Raw genomic sequence first — 19,201 nt, 5'->3', positions numbered from 1 at the left:
TCAATGCTAAGAATAGCAGATGGAGAACGTAGAATAACGGTCTCCTTTGGGGTACTGTAATGGCACCTACTCTGTATAACATTTCAGCCAAAAATTGTTGTTGGTGAAGTGGAAAAAAATCTAATCTAATAGTGTCATAAAATCCTTAAACTCTGGACTTGCTATAAATAGCTTAAAGATAGTTTCTATCACACTTTGTCATTCACAGTACTTTGTTTAAAATCAAATGCCAAACTAGAACCAGAAAAATAATATTCTCTGCAAACTTGTCAGCTAAAAATGGGAAGCACATCCTTTCACCCTTAAAACGTAGACGCTTGAAGTCTATGCTTCTGCTGCCGAATATACCTTGATAGTATAAGTGACACCAACACATACTTAACACGTAGATTTAGTTATAAATTAGTCAGCCAAATTCAGCAAATATTAAGTCTCACAACCCTACATAAGCTCTACAACATCGTAGCTATCAATCCACCTAATATCCGAAGATAAGTAGCTAGAGAGCAAAAGAAACAAAGTCCAGATTCGTAACATCCACTCCACGAATATCAGCCCATTTTATGACTAGAATCAGGGAAAAAATGGCTATATCATCACATCTGCAAGATATACAAACAAAAATAAGCCGTCCTCGCCATCTGATCCCTGGAAAGGAACTTCCTTATGGTAGTTATCTTCTTAAATCTTCCAGGAGGACTCTGGCCTGCAAACACCGGTTAACTTGTGTGAATGTGGGGTGGTACAACACTTATCACACTTTCTTAGTAAACTTTACCATTCAAATCGCTCTTTTCTGAAGGGACAAGGTTTATTTATGTGAACTGAACATGTTAAGTACAGTCAGTAAGCTATTACTTATAAAGATCATTGCAAATTTGACACTAACTCCACTTATATTGATTACATATTACCCCTAAATAGGAGATAAAACATTCAGAAATATGTAATATTGGTGAAGTTGTATAATTCATGTTAGATAAATTAATCATTCTTCCCTTTTTTGTGCACTACTACCCATTTTAACAAAAAAATATCTATTTTGGCACTTAAATATTTATTTTGAGATAACCTCCTATCCAGAATTATATTTAGTACACAGATAAAAAAATAAAATAATAAAATAGAAGAAATAAAATAATAAAAAAGCTGTATATAAGATATCATGAAATGGATGGATGAAATAAAAGAAGTTCTTATTAACCGGATTCTTAAATAAAACGTATAAAGACATACTCACGTTAACAAAATACATTAGGAAATTTTCGCGTATGAAAAAACACACCCAACTTGGTAATGAAATCCTTTTGTATCTATAAATCTATTTTTAGAAAAGCACGTACCTACCAAAAACAGGTATTTGGTAGTATACATATCTGTTACATACTGTAATGCGTATGAATGAAACAAAAGTAAGGAGTCCATATGAACCGTTTAGAATATACGCTGGAAATACACGGCTTAATCCCATAGTTGCCAAACTATCAGAGCTTACTTAAACCGATATACTTATGGTTCCAATATACACGGAAAAAGATCTGAACGACCCCTATAATATGTACACGTGAACTAAGCGATATACATTCATGATACAGGGGTACTTAGGGGCTCCACAAAATTTTTAAAAATTGTGAAACTATACATGTTGACGAATCGACAGAGCCAATATTATGGAATGGTCAAGTGAGCTCCGTATATCGGTGGCCACTTGACCACGGAGCTCACTTAAACCTGCATTTTAACATGGGCGGAGTCCACTTTATGCCGTAGATATATATATATATATATATATATATATATATATATATATATATATATATATATATATATATATATATATCTTAAAATGCTTTATATGTAACAAACTAAAATTTATAGATACCTGTTTAACGTATGTTAATAAGGTCTCAATTAAACTACTGTATTGGCTGAACATATATTAATAATATTCATACATTACAACATGATCATGTCGCCCATTGTCCCCGTTGGGAAGTGGTGTTGACTTGACATTGACATATTTGACATAGTTACCAGGTTTACGTTAAGCCTATCTTACATTAATGTCAAACACCTTCCCCTTAAAGATTAAGGCATACCCTAGGTTTAATTGTACGTCCGAATTTTGAAACATTACATTTCTTACTATCATTATTTTTTGAGCAGCTATAATGAGGACTTACAATATCAGTATTCCTATGTTCATTAAACAAATTTGTTAAATCATTATCCTGGATACATACATTATTTAAATCATTATTATCATTATCCTTATAACTATTTGGGTTTGTGTGTGGATACAACTCAGGTTCAAGATACATGTCTGCTACATCTGATTTTGTATGTGATGGTCTTATGTGTCTTGTGTTTCTTCTAACTATCCTATTATTGTATTCCTTTCTTATCCAGTACGATCTGGGTTCTTTAGCTTTTTCTACAATAACAGCTTTATACCATACTTTATCAACACTACTCTTAACAACTACATTATCCCGCCTTTTATAAGTTGTTGGTGTACGTTTACTATGTTTATCATACTGAACTTTTGTTTTTTGTTGTTGGTCCGATAACAGTTTATAAATCTCATTCTGAATTTTAGGTTGTAATTGTTCACTATTTACTGGTGTTTCTGTTCTCAAAGATCTACTATTTAATATTTGTGATGGAGATGCACTTAATGAAATAATAGCAGTATTATTATATTCTAAAACTAACTCACGATAATCAGAGTTTTCTGTAAAACTTTTTTTTTAAATTTGTTTACAAATTCCTACAGCCTTTTCAGCAAGGCCATTACTTTGGTGGTAATGAGGTGAACATGTCAGGACTGTAATTTGTTTATTATCGTAATATTTTTTACACTTAAATGATATAAATGGTAAATTATCTGCAATTAAAAATTGAGGATAGCCAAATCTGGAAAAAACATCTTGCATTGCATCTATTATGGCTTCAGATGTTTTATTATTTAATGATAGCATCTCTATCCAATGGGAAAAATAATCTATTAGAATTAAGTAAGATTTACCACCAAATTCCAAAATATCAGCCGCAATTTTATTAAACCTCAATTTTGGTATTGAATGTGCTAACATTGGCTCTCTATAATTATTTGACATGAATTTTTCACAAATTCTACATTTTTTTATAAACTGGACAATATCATCCCTAAGGTTTGGCCAAAAAAATAAAGATCTTGCTTTATTAATAGTTTTACTAGTTCCTATATGACCTTTATGTAACAGAGTAATCATTTCCTGTTTTAGAGATTTTGGTACAATTATTTTATTTTCAACAAAAACAATTCCTGCTTCAACATATATATCATTTTTAATACTGTAATATGGCTTTATATACTTTGGAATCTTGTTTTCTTTAGGCCAGCCTTTATAATAAAAATCAACAATTGTAGCCAAAACTTTATCTTTAGAGGTTTCTTCTCTGAACTGATATATTTTTTTATCTGTCATTGGTAAGTATAGTGAGACTTACTTTTTGGAGTTTCTAATTTACATAAAGCATCTGTCCTCTCAGGATCTACTGTCATTCCTAAATGAGAAAAAATTTGTCCCATAAACTTTACTTCTTTTTTGCTAAATTGAATTTTCTCTTTATTAAATCTAGCACCCACCTCTTTTGCTCTATTTATCACCTCTTTGACCGCTTGATCATGTTCATCTTGAGACGCCCCTGCTATGATCATATCATCATGACAAACTACAATGTTTTTAATATCACCAAATGCTTTTCAACTGCCTCTTGAAAAAGGTCTTGAGAATTTGATAACCCAAAAGGTAAAACTAAAAACCTGTAAGTTCCATAGTGTGTAGAGAAACAACATTTCCATGAAGAATTTTCATCAATTGAAAGTTGGTGATAACTTTCAGATAAATCAAAAACAGAATATACATTTTTGTTTAATAATTTTGAACATATTTCCTCAATGGACTCCCCAACTCTAGGTTTGCGTACTATATGTTTATTCAGATCTGAGGGATCTAAACATATTCTTAATTTACCATTACTCTTTTCGACTATCACCATTCTATTAATACTTGCCCTGGGGTCTATGTTTTCTACCTTAATTGCTTTTCTTTGGACTAATCTATCTAGCTCAGTTTTAAGTGAATTTCTAATTTTTATTGGACACTTGGTAGGTGGATAGCAAACTGGTTCAAATTTATCATTTGTTGTAATTTCATATGTGCCAGGAAATTTGCCTGACCCTGTGAAAACTTCAAAATTTTCATTGATAAATTTATCTGTTAAATCAGACCGGCCTATCTTATTTATTTTTATAGAATCAATACGTTTTACCAAACTTAAATTTAAACATGTTTGTCCACATATCAGAACCTGACTTGCACCATCCACAATGACAAAATCTTCAAAAATATTCTTACCCTTACATTTTACATTTAAATTTACTACACCTATAGGATGAGACACATTTCCATCAAATGCCTTTAACACATATTCAGTAGGCCTGGTTTTAAATTGACAATTAAATTTTTTATAAACATTTAAAGGAATAACATTTACATCTGCCCCTGTGTCTAACTTAGCTTTCAATTTATAATTTTCAACCTCTATATACTCTTCCCAAGTGTCTATCAAATCAACATTACATACCTTTTTCCTGCTGTTAACATTTCTTACAAAAAATTCATTAGAAGAGGTTGACTCACAATCATCTTTTTCAGTACTTTTAATATTTTTGACCTTGCAGGCAACTGCATAATGGTTTTTTAGTCCACACTTGTTACACTTCTTGCCATAAGCTGGGCATTCCCTCGGACCATGCTTTTTTGCACACCTTCTGCATAAAAAAACTTCTTCTTCAACTTCTTTCTCTTCATTCCAAGGTTTCTTCTTTATATCATATTTCTTTTTCTCTATCTTCTGTGTATGATTAATATTTCCTGTGTTATATTGAAACTGTAAATTTTGAGATCTACTTTGCTCACTTGTTCTGCAGAATTCTATAGCTTTATTTAAACTTAATTTGTCTATTCGCAGGAGGGCTTCTCGTGTGGTCGGATCCCTAATTCCCATAACAATTTTGTCTCTTAATGCCTTGTCTTCACATGACTCATCGGGATCTAGGGCATTGTAATTGCAACTTCTAACCAAATGTCTGCACTCTGTCAAAAAATGTTCAAATGTCTCCCCATCTTCTTGTACTCGTTTTATAAAGTTGTACCTCTCAAAGCATTCGTTAACTCTTGGGTTCACATACTTATCTAACAGCTGCATTGTGAATTCATACTTATTTAGTTCTTCATCAGGGATAACAAAAGTAGCCATAATCCGTGCTGATTCATGGCCAATAATATTTCGCAGGATGGATAATTTCACCTGATCTACAGCGTCGTGTTGTCCTGTTGCTACTAAATAATCTTCGAATGAAATTTTCCAAAATTTCCATTCAGAAGCGGCACTCTGACCCTGGAGGTCGAAATCTTGGAGTAACTTAACATAACCTATTCCATTGACCATGCTTGCCATTTTGGGAACACTTAAATTTTTCTTTTTAATAAACTTAGCACTTAACTTTATCCTTGGACACGTAGATTCCATAAATTAACTGCGCCATGTTTAAAGTATGTTAATAAGGTCTCAATTAAACTACTGTATTGGCTGAACATATATTAATAATATTCATACATTATAGTTTATTTTTATGAACGAGAGAGTAATTAGCATAATTTTAACTGGTAGCTCCGACCACTCCATGGGCGTGCTCAAGATTAATTGAAAAATTACTTTGAATAATTGTAAAAATAAATGAATTATTTCAGTGTTATAAAGTGTTATGTGTATGTAAACAAAAGTGACCTCTTTTATCACACACTATATTAGAACTGACTGGCCTACATTAAAAAGGGTTTTAAAAAATTCACATTTTTTTTAATTTTTAAAAATTACAAAAGAGAAAAAGAGTTTTTAAAACCGTCTAAGGTATGTTAAATAGATGAATAAAAATATTAATATAAAACTTACAGCTACTTGTTACAAATCCAAATAAGATTCAGAAGATGAACTTTCAGAACCAAGATTTATAATAACTGGCTCGATCATTTTATCAGTAATATTGTCCAGCTTCCACATTTTTTCCTCTTCTTTAATAGTGTGATTTACTGCCTTTTCCCAGTTTTCAGGTTTTACATTATTTACGGCCTCCAAAAACAACTGTTTAACATCATGAATTTTAAAAGTGGTATTTTTCCTTGAAACTTCACTCTTTATCTGTGCCCATACCAGTTCAATCGGGTTTAATTCACAATGATATGGTGGGGATCTAAGTACTGTCATTCCACGATTTTTGGCAATTTCATCAATTTCGTATTTTTTAAATTTTTCTTTATGAAGGGCACACAACGAATAAAGTTCCTTTCTTATAGATCCGGGATGGTACGTAATATTTTTTGAACTCAGCCAATTCTGCAAATCTTTTTTTAACCACTTGGTTGTGGGCAGTCCTTCTATAAGTCTGGAGTGATAACTTGCATTATCCATTACTATTACACAGTTCTTAGGAAGAAGATCTATCATTTGTTCGAACCATTCTTGAAAGAGATCAGCGTTCATGTCTTCATGGTAGTCACCGGTACGAGTTGATTCAAAAGTTAATAAACCACCTTCAACAAAACCGTCTGAACTGCCAATGTGTACTATTATCAGCCTGCGTCCCTTTCCTGATGGTGGGTTTAAACCAGTAGATAAGTTATTTACAAAAGCGTGCCTTTGACTTGTAACAGTTTCATCCTGCCAAAATTTATTTGGTGTATGACCCTCGTTGATCCATGTTTCATCAAGATAAAATATTTTTCTTTTTTGGTTTCTCATTTCCTTTATGGTTCTTAGAAAATGTCTTCTCCGTATGACAATATCGCTTCTTTCTAATAAAATAGACTTTCTGGGATTCTTTTTCCAGCGGAAGCCTATTTCTTTTAAAAGTTTCCATAACGTACTTCGACTCATTTCTGGGTAATCCTTATCATCTCGAACTGAGACAAGAACTTTCCAATGTTGGAAATTCTTGTCTAAAGAAGAATTCATGCACTTTCCGTCGAAGTCCTTCTTTAAAATGATATTCTATTTGAAATTTTGGTTTCCCTGGAGCATTACGTGGCATTTGAAAACTACCACATTTCTCTTCTTTAATAACTCTGTAAATCGTAGATTTCCCAACACCAAGTGTACTGCTAACTAACTCAACGGTCTCATCAACACTTTCACATAAACGTTTGTCTGTAAATGATTTAAAACAATTAAATATTAATGTTTTTTCATTAAGTTAGAGGACCAATTTTTCGGCGTTTACACGGCACTTCCAAATTTTCCATAACACTAGTATACACAATAAACTGCACCTTGCAACTGAAGTACCTACTTTTAGTGAACTGTTAAGAATTTTGAATACGCCACTTGGACCTTCCTACAAAATGGAAAAACCCACTATCACATTTTCTGTGGAATAAGTTTAGAAGGTAATTATCTAGTCAATTACTGTCGTAGATTCCTGGAATTAAAGAATTAAATGTTTGATTGTTAAAACCCTTACTTCGTGGAATGCACTCATTTCAGATAAAATAAAACGTTTTATTTTATCTAAAGAATTAAACTTTATTTTGCAAATAGGTAGGTACTTATTCAACTTTTATTGGTTATATATAACCAATAAAATAAACATCTTACATTTCTTGCAAATTCATTAGTACCTGTTAACCTCCATCACTCCGACACTGGCAACCTTATTTAGGGATTAGTAACCCTCAAAACTATTGTATTCTATTCTGCTCCAACCTTTATACCTGGTGGTCATACTCAATTTAAAATTGTTTTCCTATATACTTCTGTAAAGTTGTTGACAAATATCTGTTTTTCATTGAGTCACCCGTATCAACAGTTTAGGGATTTGCATACATAATTTATTGTTTTATTACTCTCTCATACATAAAAATACACTATACAACATGATCATGTCGCCCATTGTCCCCGTTGGGAAGTGGTGTTGACTTGACATTGACATATTTGACATAGTTACCAGGTTTACGTTAAGCCTATCTTACATTAATGTCAAACAATACCATTAACATTAGTAATTTTCTTGCTTCACTTTTCAAATTCCCAAACAACTCCAGTTTCTTCTTGTTAAGTTAAGACTATGTCATCTACATAAATAGTATATGTATTGCTATTTACATGTGTAATTAATTTTATATTTGGTAAGGAAAGGTTTATCAAATAAACACTTATTTAAAAGGAGGAAAACTCATAGTCATTTATTTTAAAATTGAATATAAAAAATACATATTTAGAAATAAAATGAAAAAGAATAGGTATATCTAACATTTTACAAGGATTCAATAATATATTCTCAGAATAAACAAATTCTACTTGAATATAGATACAAGAGAAAGACAGAAGATTACTATATAAATTCAAAACATATATATATAGTGAAAGTACAATAATAGAGTAGCAGTAGACAAGTACCTAGATAAAATAAACAATACACTGGAATCTGGCTAAATAGCATCTAACATAGCAAGACCAACCATTCATACCCAATCATTCAGGGCTCAATTAAACAACCAAGATGAGATATTACAAAAAAAAGGTAAATTCCAATTGCACAAAACCTTAATACATCCAGTATTTACATATGGATCTGAAATCTGGTTACTTACTCAAAGTGAAGACAGCGAATTGGCTACTTTAGGCAGATCAATCTTGACATATATACAAAGGAGAAAAATAAAAAAGGCAGATGGAGAAGAATATATGACCCATTATGACCTAGTGCTAATGTTATGTAACACTTGCAGATGTATTTAGTCGGCTTTACATGAAGTTTCATTTTGACTACAATCACATAGATGACGGTATAAAGCATTCAAAACAAACATAAGGAAGCCTTCCGTGCAAAGTCATGCTGATAGTTGTTTTAGTTAGTGAGTAACTGCAGTATAAACTAAATATAATTTAGAAAGTATCATAGAGCATATTTTTGCATAGAGCAAACATTTGTTTCGAGTAAGTGCTGCAAAAACCTTATTTTTAGAGTAAAACGCATATTTTTACAAGAATTCTGTTAAATAGTGCTTTTTTATTGTTGTCTGTGAAAATAGTTAGTTACTTTGTCTATGTTTGATAAAAACAGCTTGGAATAATAATTGTAAATTTACTTATATGTAACGTTAGGCTCTTTGAAGTATGTGTTGTTTTTCAACTTTTCACTAATATAAACATAGTTAACTTTTTGAAATTAATTAATTAATTTATTTATTTGTCTACGAGAAATTGCCCAATTTAAATACAATTGTATAATACAAAAATATAAAATCCTAATTACTCACATACATAGCATAAAATTAAAATTAAAACTAACATAGACAAAAAATAAACACAAAAAAACTAAAACTAGGTCACAATAATTTAAAATCAATTAAAATAATTTACACAGATAGTGGCATCAAATAATCACAGGCAAGATATTAACTGCACTTTAAAAGTAGGTACTTTGCTTTTCAAAGCAATCCAACCTATCTGTATACTTATTAATTTGCAAACCTAGCCAGACCTAGATAGATAAGAATTATATCCATAGTTAGTTCGATGATGTGTAATTAGGTTAATAGCCTGGTTTGTCTAGAAGCACATGAAGGTTAATTTTTCCTAACAGTTGTGGACTGAAACTATGGGAGTGCAACAGACTATACAGCATAGTTAGATCTTTGTGCATGCGTCTGACCTGAAAAGTTACGATGTTGAGAGAATTTTCAATGTTAGGGTGATTGATTTGATTAACTATATGGAGATTCTTAAATGAGATAAATCGTAGGACTTTATGCTGCTCTCTCTCGATTGAAATTAAACGGATATAATATTACAGGAACCTTTAGGGGTGACACAATTCCTAAAACTTGTTCATTACTGAGAAAAAAAGAATTGACAAATTTGGAATGTGGATCATGACATTTCATAAAGTGAGTAGACAATAACATTTTGGCTGCTGCATCTATAGCTTATGGTGCTACTCCTGTGGGATCTGTGGTCATATATAGTAAATAAGAAAAAAATATGTACAAATTCCAAGACCTAAAATCATTGCCAAATATTAATAATATGGGAGGAATCAATTTGATGGACCAAAACATATCTAAATATAGAATCTGAATCCGTTCAAAGAAGTGGTGGTGGTATATCTTCACATGGCTCATTGATGCAAGTATTAATAACAGATGGATACTCTGCAAGTACTACTACACCAAGATTTCCCAATTAGATTTCAGAAGATGTATTGCTTAGTCATATCTTAACAAATATACAAATGCATGGTGGAAGACCCACTAGACCCAGTTCTTTGAAATTTAGTGTTTCGCTTAATAGAATATCAGACAATCTAAGGTGCGATGGAAACAATCACCTTTTAATAACTATATCTAACAACAAAAGATGTTGCTGTGAAGGATAGGGGTGTAGCAGTAGTACTCGAACAATGTGTAGGAAATGTGATGTCCGCATGTGTATTGACTGCAATAATTATATTTTTCATATGAGGACATTCTATAGTATTTACGAACCAGGAAAACTACACAACCTTATAAAGGAAATGAATCGGCTAAAAATAAATATAATGGGAGTCAGTGAAGTCCGATGGACTGGATCTGGACAGTTTACGAAAGATAAGATTACTATGTATTACTCGTGTAGTGACCCAACAGATAGACATCACCGACATGGAGTGGCTATTGCTCTTGACAGGAAGATCAGTAAATCGGTGACAGATTTTGTTCCAATTTCCGAACGAGTCATGTTGATCAAAATGACAGGCAAACCAGTAAACATAAATGTGACACAAGCATATGCACCAACAGCAGATAAGTCAGAAGAAGAAATAACTAAGTTCTATAAAGATCTGGAAAAAGCAATAAGACTAACAAAGAAAGAGGACATAAACATAATAATGGGCGACTTTAACGCCAAGGTGGGTAAAGGAAGATATGAAGACATAATTGGAGAGTACGGCCTTGGAGTTAGAAATGAAAGAGGCGACCTGCTGTGTGAATTCTGCCAGGAGAACGGTTTTGTCGTCATGAACACATGGTTTCAGCTCCCACCTCGTAAGTTATATACTTGGAAATCACCAGGAGACCGTCCAAATCGAATAATTAGAAACCAAATTGACTACGTTTTAATAAACAGAAGATTTCGTAATGCTATCAAAAGAATCGCAGCATATCCAGGTGCTGATATTGCATCCGATCATAATCCGCTAATAGCAGATGTGAGGTTAAAACTAGCAAAAATTAAGAGAACAAATACAAACACCAGCACGCCTATAAATACAAGAGAACTGATGAGAGACGAAAATCTAAAGAAGAGTTATGCAAATCAAATTAATGAAAGAATGCGAATAATAGAACAAAATGATGATATCGAAGAGATGGTCAATGATATTAAAGGAACGATTCTGGCAGTAAACAGGGAAGTTAAAACACAGATCAGAAAGAGAAAGCATAACGAATGGATGACGGACGAAATTATGGATCTAATGGAAAAGCGAAGGCAACATAAACAACAACGTAATGAAGACAAATACAAACAGATACACAAAGAAATTCGCCAGAAAATTAAGAAAGCAAAAGAACGTTGGATGGTGGAAAGGTGCAACGAAATAGAACAATTGCAGGAAAAAGGAGATAGTTTTGGACTACATAAGAAGATCAAAGAAATATCGAATATACACAAAAGCCACCACAGAACAAGAATACGCAACGACAGAAACGAATACATAGAGTCAGAAGAGGAGATAGCAATGGCGTGGAAAGAATACGCAGAAAGACTTTTTAATGAGGAAAGACCAACACAACCAACGCGCAAACTTCCTTCCGAAAACTTATCAGGGCCATCAATAATGCGAAGTGAAATAGAATATGCAGTTAGAACCACAAAGATGCATAAAGCAACAGGTCCAGATGAAATTAATATAGAAGCAATAAAACTACTAGACGAGGAGAATATCGAAATCTTGGTAAAGCTGTTCAATAGAATTTATGATACTGGTTACATTCCGCGAGAATGGCTGCAGTCATCCTTTGTGATGATCCCAAAAACAGCTAATGCCACAAAATGCAATGAACACCGCTTAATCAGTTTAATGAGTCACTTGCTGAAACTCTTCCTTAGGATATTACACTCAAGAATGTACAAGATACTAGAAGAACTTAGCGGGTCAACACAATTCGGTTTTAAGGGAGGACTAGGAACAAGAGAGGCAATTTTATGTTTGAACACCTTAATACAAAACTGTTTAGATCAACGAAAAGATGTCTACCTCACCTTCATCGACTACGAGAAGGCATTTGACAATGTTAAACATGATATCATGATGGAACTACTACATAGGGCCAACATGGACCAGAAGGAGATCAGAATTATTCAGAATCTATACTGGAACCAAATGGCAAAGGTGATCAAGACCAATATACGGATGAATTTGAAATCCGGAAAGGTGTCCGCCAAGGCTGCATACTCTCTCCGATGCTTTTTTAATTTATATGTTGAAAATATATTTGCGGAAGCATTAGAAGACACGGAATTAGGCATTAAGGTGAACGGCATACCAATTAGCAACCTACGCTATGCGGACGACACAGTGATTATAACTGATAATTTGGAAGATCAGCAGTTATTACTTGATAGGGTGAATAGCATAGGTAAAAAATATGGCCTCAAAATCAACATTTTGAAAACGAAATATATGGTCATTAGCAGAAACCCTCCAGAAAACCCGATAATATGCATAGGTGACGACCGCATAAAACGCGTGAAAACTTTTAAATACCTTGGCACCACAATCAATGACCAATCGGATCCACAACAAGAGATAAAAACCCGAATACAAATGGCAAGACAAGCTTTTGTGAAATTCAGACCGCTCCTATGTAATCAAAACCTAAATTTCGAAATACGCTACAGAATGGTCAAGTGCTACATATGGTCCATCTTGCTTTATGGCATGGAAACGTGGACTTTGAAAAAAACATCTATCAACAAACTTGAAGCCTTTGAAATGTGGTCATTGAGAAGAATGATGCGCATACCTTGGGTGGATAGAGTTCGAAACGATGACGTCCTTAAGAGAGCCGGCGTGGAAAGAGAACTCTTTGAATTAATTAAAAAACGCAAGATTGGTTACCTTGGACACATATTGAGAGGAGCAAAATATGAAATACTACAGTTAATCCTACAAGGGAAGATCGAAGGTAGGAGAGGAGCCGGCCGCAAACAATTATCCTGGTTAAGGAATATTAAAGAATGGACAGGAATACACAATACAGTCGAGCTGTGTCACGCCGCCAAGAACAGAATTCTAGTAATGAGATAGTCGCCTACGCACTTTGGTGTATGGCATGTTAAGAAGAAGAAGGACATTCTAATTTTAATACAAATTTCGTTGTGTTTCTTAAGAATTTATTTTATTTTATATACAATACTATAATGGCCTAGCATTACATTTATGTAACACATGTTTGTTGTTAGTTAATAGATTTTTAGATTGAAAAATTGTTAATTTGTCTATTATTATACATTTTTAATAAACATATATTAGTTTCATTAATACATACATTACAAAAAAAACTCGGGTCATAATGGGTTAAATTAACATTCATCAAAATAGGACCACATAATACGAGGAAAGATGAAAGAAGATGAAATACTTTCCAACATTTCCTTAACATTTCTATTTACCAACACATCAACATTTTCTACAAAATCATCATCACCATCATTATTTTCCCTTAAACCCAGATTGTAAGGTAATGCTGTAGCACATATTATTTAAGAGATGTATTTAATTTGGATTGTAGACCTTGTTGAAAACAAGGAAACTATCTTTTTCAGGTTCCAAAATAGCTTTTCTACAATACAATATTTCTTGTTCTTATATGTGCACTATTGTATCTATTTTCTTGATCATTACCTAAAAATATACATATATACATCTAGTGCACTGATTCTAAACATGCCAGTGGGGGATGACTTCTATGCATTGTATTATAATCAGTGTATAAGAGAGAAAGTTTTTAAGTTCAACAACAATATCCATAATCTCCCTTCTATGACCAGAAAGAGCTACAATTCATTTAATGGAGCCTGAATAATGAAAATAAGTCTATACCTGTACATTTGAAAAATGGGCAATCCCATAAAAACTGCTTATATTTTTATAAAGTATCATACAATATTTGTGTTTAAGTTAATGCGCTGAAGAAATATTGTAAAATTCGATTGGATTTTAGATATAATTTTATCACGAATATATGGAAATATAAGTATGGCTTTCATATACGTTCCAGACGATTTTCTTCTACAATGTGATAAATAAACTCTAAAAATTCTTCAACTTCTTCATAACAGTCATAACATTTTTTTATTGTAATTAGAAAAACTAAATAATATATATTGGAAGTGAATTGGAAAAAATTATTATTCAAACATAAACAAACAAAATTAGGTTAGAATTAGTGTTGGTGAAAAAGTAACTATTCGTTACAAAGTAATCGTTACTTTCGAATACCCGAAGTAACGATTACAAATTTTGGAACCAAATCGTTACATTCGATACTTATGAGTATTTTCTACCGAGTACAATATACCAGTACCGATTATAAAAGTAGCCAAAGCGACTAAGGTACAGTAATCATACGCTCTGAATATACTTGAAAAATATACCGATACCGGCAGATGATAGATACAGGTGTTGCCTTGTACTTAGGCAAATAGAAATTCTGAAATTCTAATGAAAATGATTTAATATTGTCAAAGTAAACAAATTTATACATTAAAAATTTATGAAATAAAAGAATTCAATTTTTTCACTCTAGCCATAAAATAAATGTATAACCAGATGGTTATCTCTTTAAGGGCGACGATATTTTAAGATAAAAAAAAATTATGAAGAATAGGTATTAGTCAAGTTTCATATTATTTCTGTTTATACAACGAGTATTATAAATATAGACAAGGCAATAACTTTTATTATCTGCATACCTCTTCAAAAGAAGGGTACCAATTAAGATAAAGAAAACTCTTTAGATTATGATTTATTTGTTGGGGTTGGAATAAAAGGTTCTTTATGGGAAAGGTTTTTTTTAACAGATAATTAACTTGTGTAAAATAATGATCACAATACTGTTAAAAAATATATTTGGAGAACGAATATTCATAATTTATCCAAAGAAAGCAACTAAGGGTAATCAATTAATCATTATCACTTATCCCAAAAATGTCTTTGGTATGAATGTTTATAGAAAGCAATACAAATCTAAACATTCTAATGCTTAAATTGTTAATGCCATCACTAGCCCTTCATGTGGTAATAGATTGATAATGATGAAAAGGGTTTCTTTATATTTTAACTTGAACCTCTTACACTCGTTTTGTTAGTTGTGCTCGAGCTGTTTAGTAGCTAATACTGTAGAGACTTTTTTTGCGTAAATACCCCAAAGTGTATTTGTTACGTTTAGAAGTTTTGTTGTACAAGAAAGTATTTTGGTTCCTGTTTTTTCTCTTAACAAAGGTAAGAGCTAATATATTGAATAATGCTACTGGTATTTTTAATTCAACTGATGAAAGACAAATTTTTGTTAAAGTTTATTTTCAATAAAATCTAATTTTAGATTACATACTATGGAAGGAAAATATAAAAGAAGCGACATCTGGTTACATTTTTCTGTCTTGAGCAATGGCAAGGCAAAATGTAACATATGTGGAAATAGCTATTCCTATAAAGGAGGATCGACTTCCAATTTAAAAAAACCATTTGGAAACAAAACATCATACCTTTGTTTTCAAAAATGTTCAAAGTCAGCCTTCTACATCAACAGCGACTATTGAAGGTAACTATACTATATCTTATAACATATTGAAGTGCTAATCATATGAAATAATTTTAGAAAGAAACATGCAAATACAACACCGCCCAGACGAACAGTCAGAGTCATGTTTAGCTTCTGTTTCTGGTGTATCAGTACAAGGCAGTAACACTAGTAAAGTAAGAACCATTAATTATCCATTTCAAACATCTATAGCTAGTCATTTTCTAAAACCTATTTCTTTGTTGAAAAAGCAAAAAATCAATGATTTAATAATAAATATGATTGTAAAAGATTTACAACCATTATCCGTAATTGAAAATCCGGAATTCAAGGAATTAATTGCCGGCCTTGAACCATCTTACTCGATTCCCAGTCGGTTTACCTTCTCCAATTCTTTCTTGCCACAAAAATTTCAACAAAAACAGGATAAATTAAAGGCATTGCTCTCTAAGACTTCAGCTATAACTATAACTACAGATTCATGGACAGCTCAACATTCACAGACTAGTTACATTAGTTACACCGCTCACTTTATCGATAATGATTGGGGTCTATATTCTTGTCTCCTAACGTGCCATCAGTATGAACAAAGTCATACTGCTGAAAACTTAAAGGATGATTTATATAATGTTTTAAAAGAGTGGAACATTTTCGATAAAGTGTTTGCTGTAACAACCGATAATGCGGCTAACATGAAGGCTGCAATTAAGTTAACTGGATGGGGCCATATAGGTTGTTTTGCTCATACAGTTAATTTAGTTGTACAAAGTGGTATCGAAATCACCGAAATCGCTCCACTGAAGAGAAAAGTAAAATCAATTGTTGAACATTTTCATCGCAGCACTAAAGCAAATAATAAATTAATAGATCTACAGAAACAAATTAATGCCGGTCAACCTCCATTAAAATTAAAAAACGATGTAATTACTAGATGGAATTCGACTTATTTCAGGTTCGAAAGATTTTTAAAAATTAAAGAACCTCTTAATGCTGCGATGGGAGTGTTACAAATTGGTATGGAACTTTTAACGGAATTGGAGTGGTTAGAATTAAAAGAAATTTGTTTGGTACTAAAGCCATTTGAGCAAATTTCGACAGAAATGTCCGCCGAAAAAAATGTGAATTTATCCAAAATTATCGTTATAGTAAAGGGATTAGAATCAGCAATGCAAAAAATTAAACAGAAGATTACCACAACAAATGCAGCAGCGTTAATAAATCATTTCGGAAAAGAAATAGTTTTAAGATTTGGTTCTGTTGAATCTAATGGTCTAATGGCAAAATGTACGCTATTAGACCCTAGATTTAAGACAAAACTTTTCTGTTCGGAAGCAAATCTTAAAATGGCAAGGGAGCGATTGGAGAATGAAGTCGCCAACTTAATTGGTACACAGCAAAGAACTGCAGAACTCACCCCACCTGAAAATGAAATGGAAACCGAGATAAATAAAGAAGAGGAAAATTTAATATGGGAAGATTTTGACAAAATTGTTCATACTCCAAAACAGACAGACTCAAAAATCAAAGCAATAATTGAAATTAAATCATATTTAAATAAAAATTTAATATATAGAAAAGAAAATCCTCTTGATTGGTGGAAATCTAGGATTTCAATATACCCGCATTTGGCAGAACTCGCTAAAAAATATTTAAGTATAATGTCAACGTCTGTGCCATCGGAACGAGTATTTTCAAAAGCGGGTATATTGATATCGGAAAGAAGGAATCGGTTGAAGGGAAAAAATGTTGAAATGATTATGTTTTTGCATTGTAATCAACAACTATAGATGTTTTAAATAAGATACTTTTTTATATTTGAGTTTTTCTGTATTTCTTTTAAGTTTAGGTACATTGAATGTACCTATATACATATTCAAAAGATATATTCTTCATTATTTTAATATTTTATTCTTAGTTATTTGTTTTTTACACTAAAGAAATCTATATAGTTCCCTTAAATACGCCGTATATACATTTTTTTATATTTAGCAGTTTAAAAAATTTTTTTTTATTCCTAAAAGTCCTATGTTCATTTTGTTGTTGCGGGTCTCCGATTTCTTTGTCGTTATCAAGGATGATTTCTATTAATTGAGAGCTGTCGATTTGATCACGCAATCTCTCATCAATTGCCCTTTGATACTGATCTAAGTTTTCTTTTAGATTATTAATATTTATACCGCTTATTGATGGTTTTACGATTAATTTTATTCTCTCTAGTTTTAGATCTAAAACAATTTTTGTTCTGATTAGTCTATGGTCGCTGCCTGTTTGAAATTTATTTATTACACTGATATCTTTTATTGTAGCAATCTTGTTGGTTAGAATGAAGTCAAGTTCGTTCTTAGTGATTCCATTTGGTGCTACTCAAGTCCATTTTCTGTTGGATTTTTTCTTAAAGAATGTATTTGCAATATGCATGTTTTGGTAGTGAGCCAACTGAACCAGTCTCTCTCCCCTTTCATTTCTCTCGCCGACTCCATACTTTCCCATGACTTGTTCCTGCTTGTCGTTTCTTTTTCCCACTTTGGCATTAAAGTCACCAATTAAATACTTGAGAAGATATATTCTTCATTATTTTAAAATTTTATTGTTAGTTATTTGTTATTTTTATAGTAAATAATAATGAAAGAATGTGTTAAAACATTATATTTTTTCTTAATTGTATAGATTTTTGTTTATTTTGCTATATTTATTAGTTAAGAAACTTTGTATTTATTTGTAATCTAATTTAACATGCTTAATCACAATATATTCTTAATTTTACTTTATTCTTCATTATTTTAAATGTTTATTGTTAGTTATTTGTTGTTTATATAGTAAATAATAATTAAAGAATGTGTTAAAACATTATATTTTTTCTTAGTTGTATAGATTTTTGGTTATTTTGTTATATTTTTATTAGTTAAGAAATTTTTTATTTATTTGTAATCTAATTTAAAATGCTTAATCACAATATATTCTTAATTTTTTTTACTAAGTTTATTTATTTCTTGTGCTCTACCCCTACTCTTATTCCATACTGCTATGAACGTGACCAAGATTTATAAACTAACGCAAAACATCAACGATAAGTACATAGTACTCATTTCATTTGTAATCTATATTCTAACATAACAGCTATGAAACCAGGTCTGTTTTTTAACCAGGAGGAGTAATTCAAATTTTCCGCGCCGTAATGCTTGTTTGTAATTGGTCCAACCGCAGGCAAGTTTACTCCACTAAATTATGACATTTTGACACTAATGACATTTGTGAAATTTTAAAATTCAAAATTTATATCGACGATTTTTTGTGTTTTCTGCGTTATT

At 31.8% G+C, this 19,201-nt stretch overlaps 1 protein-coding gene across 1 annotated transcript; it reads left to right on the top strand.

Annotated features, from left to right (window-relative positions):
• Window positions 1–15,979: 15,979 nt before the first annotated feature.
• LOC140442297 (E3 SUMO-protein ligase ZBED1-like) lies at window positions 15,980–17,680 on the top strand. The gene has a single exon (XM_072533373.1). The coding sequence runs from the start codon at window positions 15,980–15,982 to the stop codon at window positions 17,678–17,680; it is 1,701 nt and encodes a 566-aa protein (XP_072389474.1).
• The last annotated feature ends 1,521 nt before the right edge of the window (window positions 17,681–19,201 follow it).

This window comes from Diabrotica undecimpunctata, chromosome 5 (genome assembly GCF_040954645.1).
Source record: "Diabrotica undecimpunctata isolate CICGRU chromosome 5, icDiaUnde3, whole genome shotgun sequence".
NCBI lineage: Eukaryota > Metazoa > Arthropoda > Insecta > Coleoptera > Chrysomelidae > Diabrotica > Diabrotica undecimpunctata.
This window is presented reverse-complemented; position numbering and strand designations above follow the sequence as displayed.

Coding starts and splice junctions, on each gene's coding strand:
- LOC140442297 (XM_072533373.1), top strand. CDS start 15,980: ATGCAAATACAACACCGCCCAGACGAACAGTCAGAGTCATGTTTAGCT.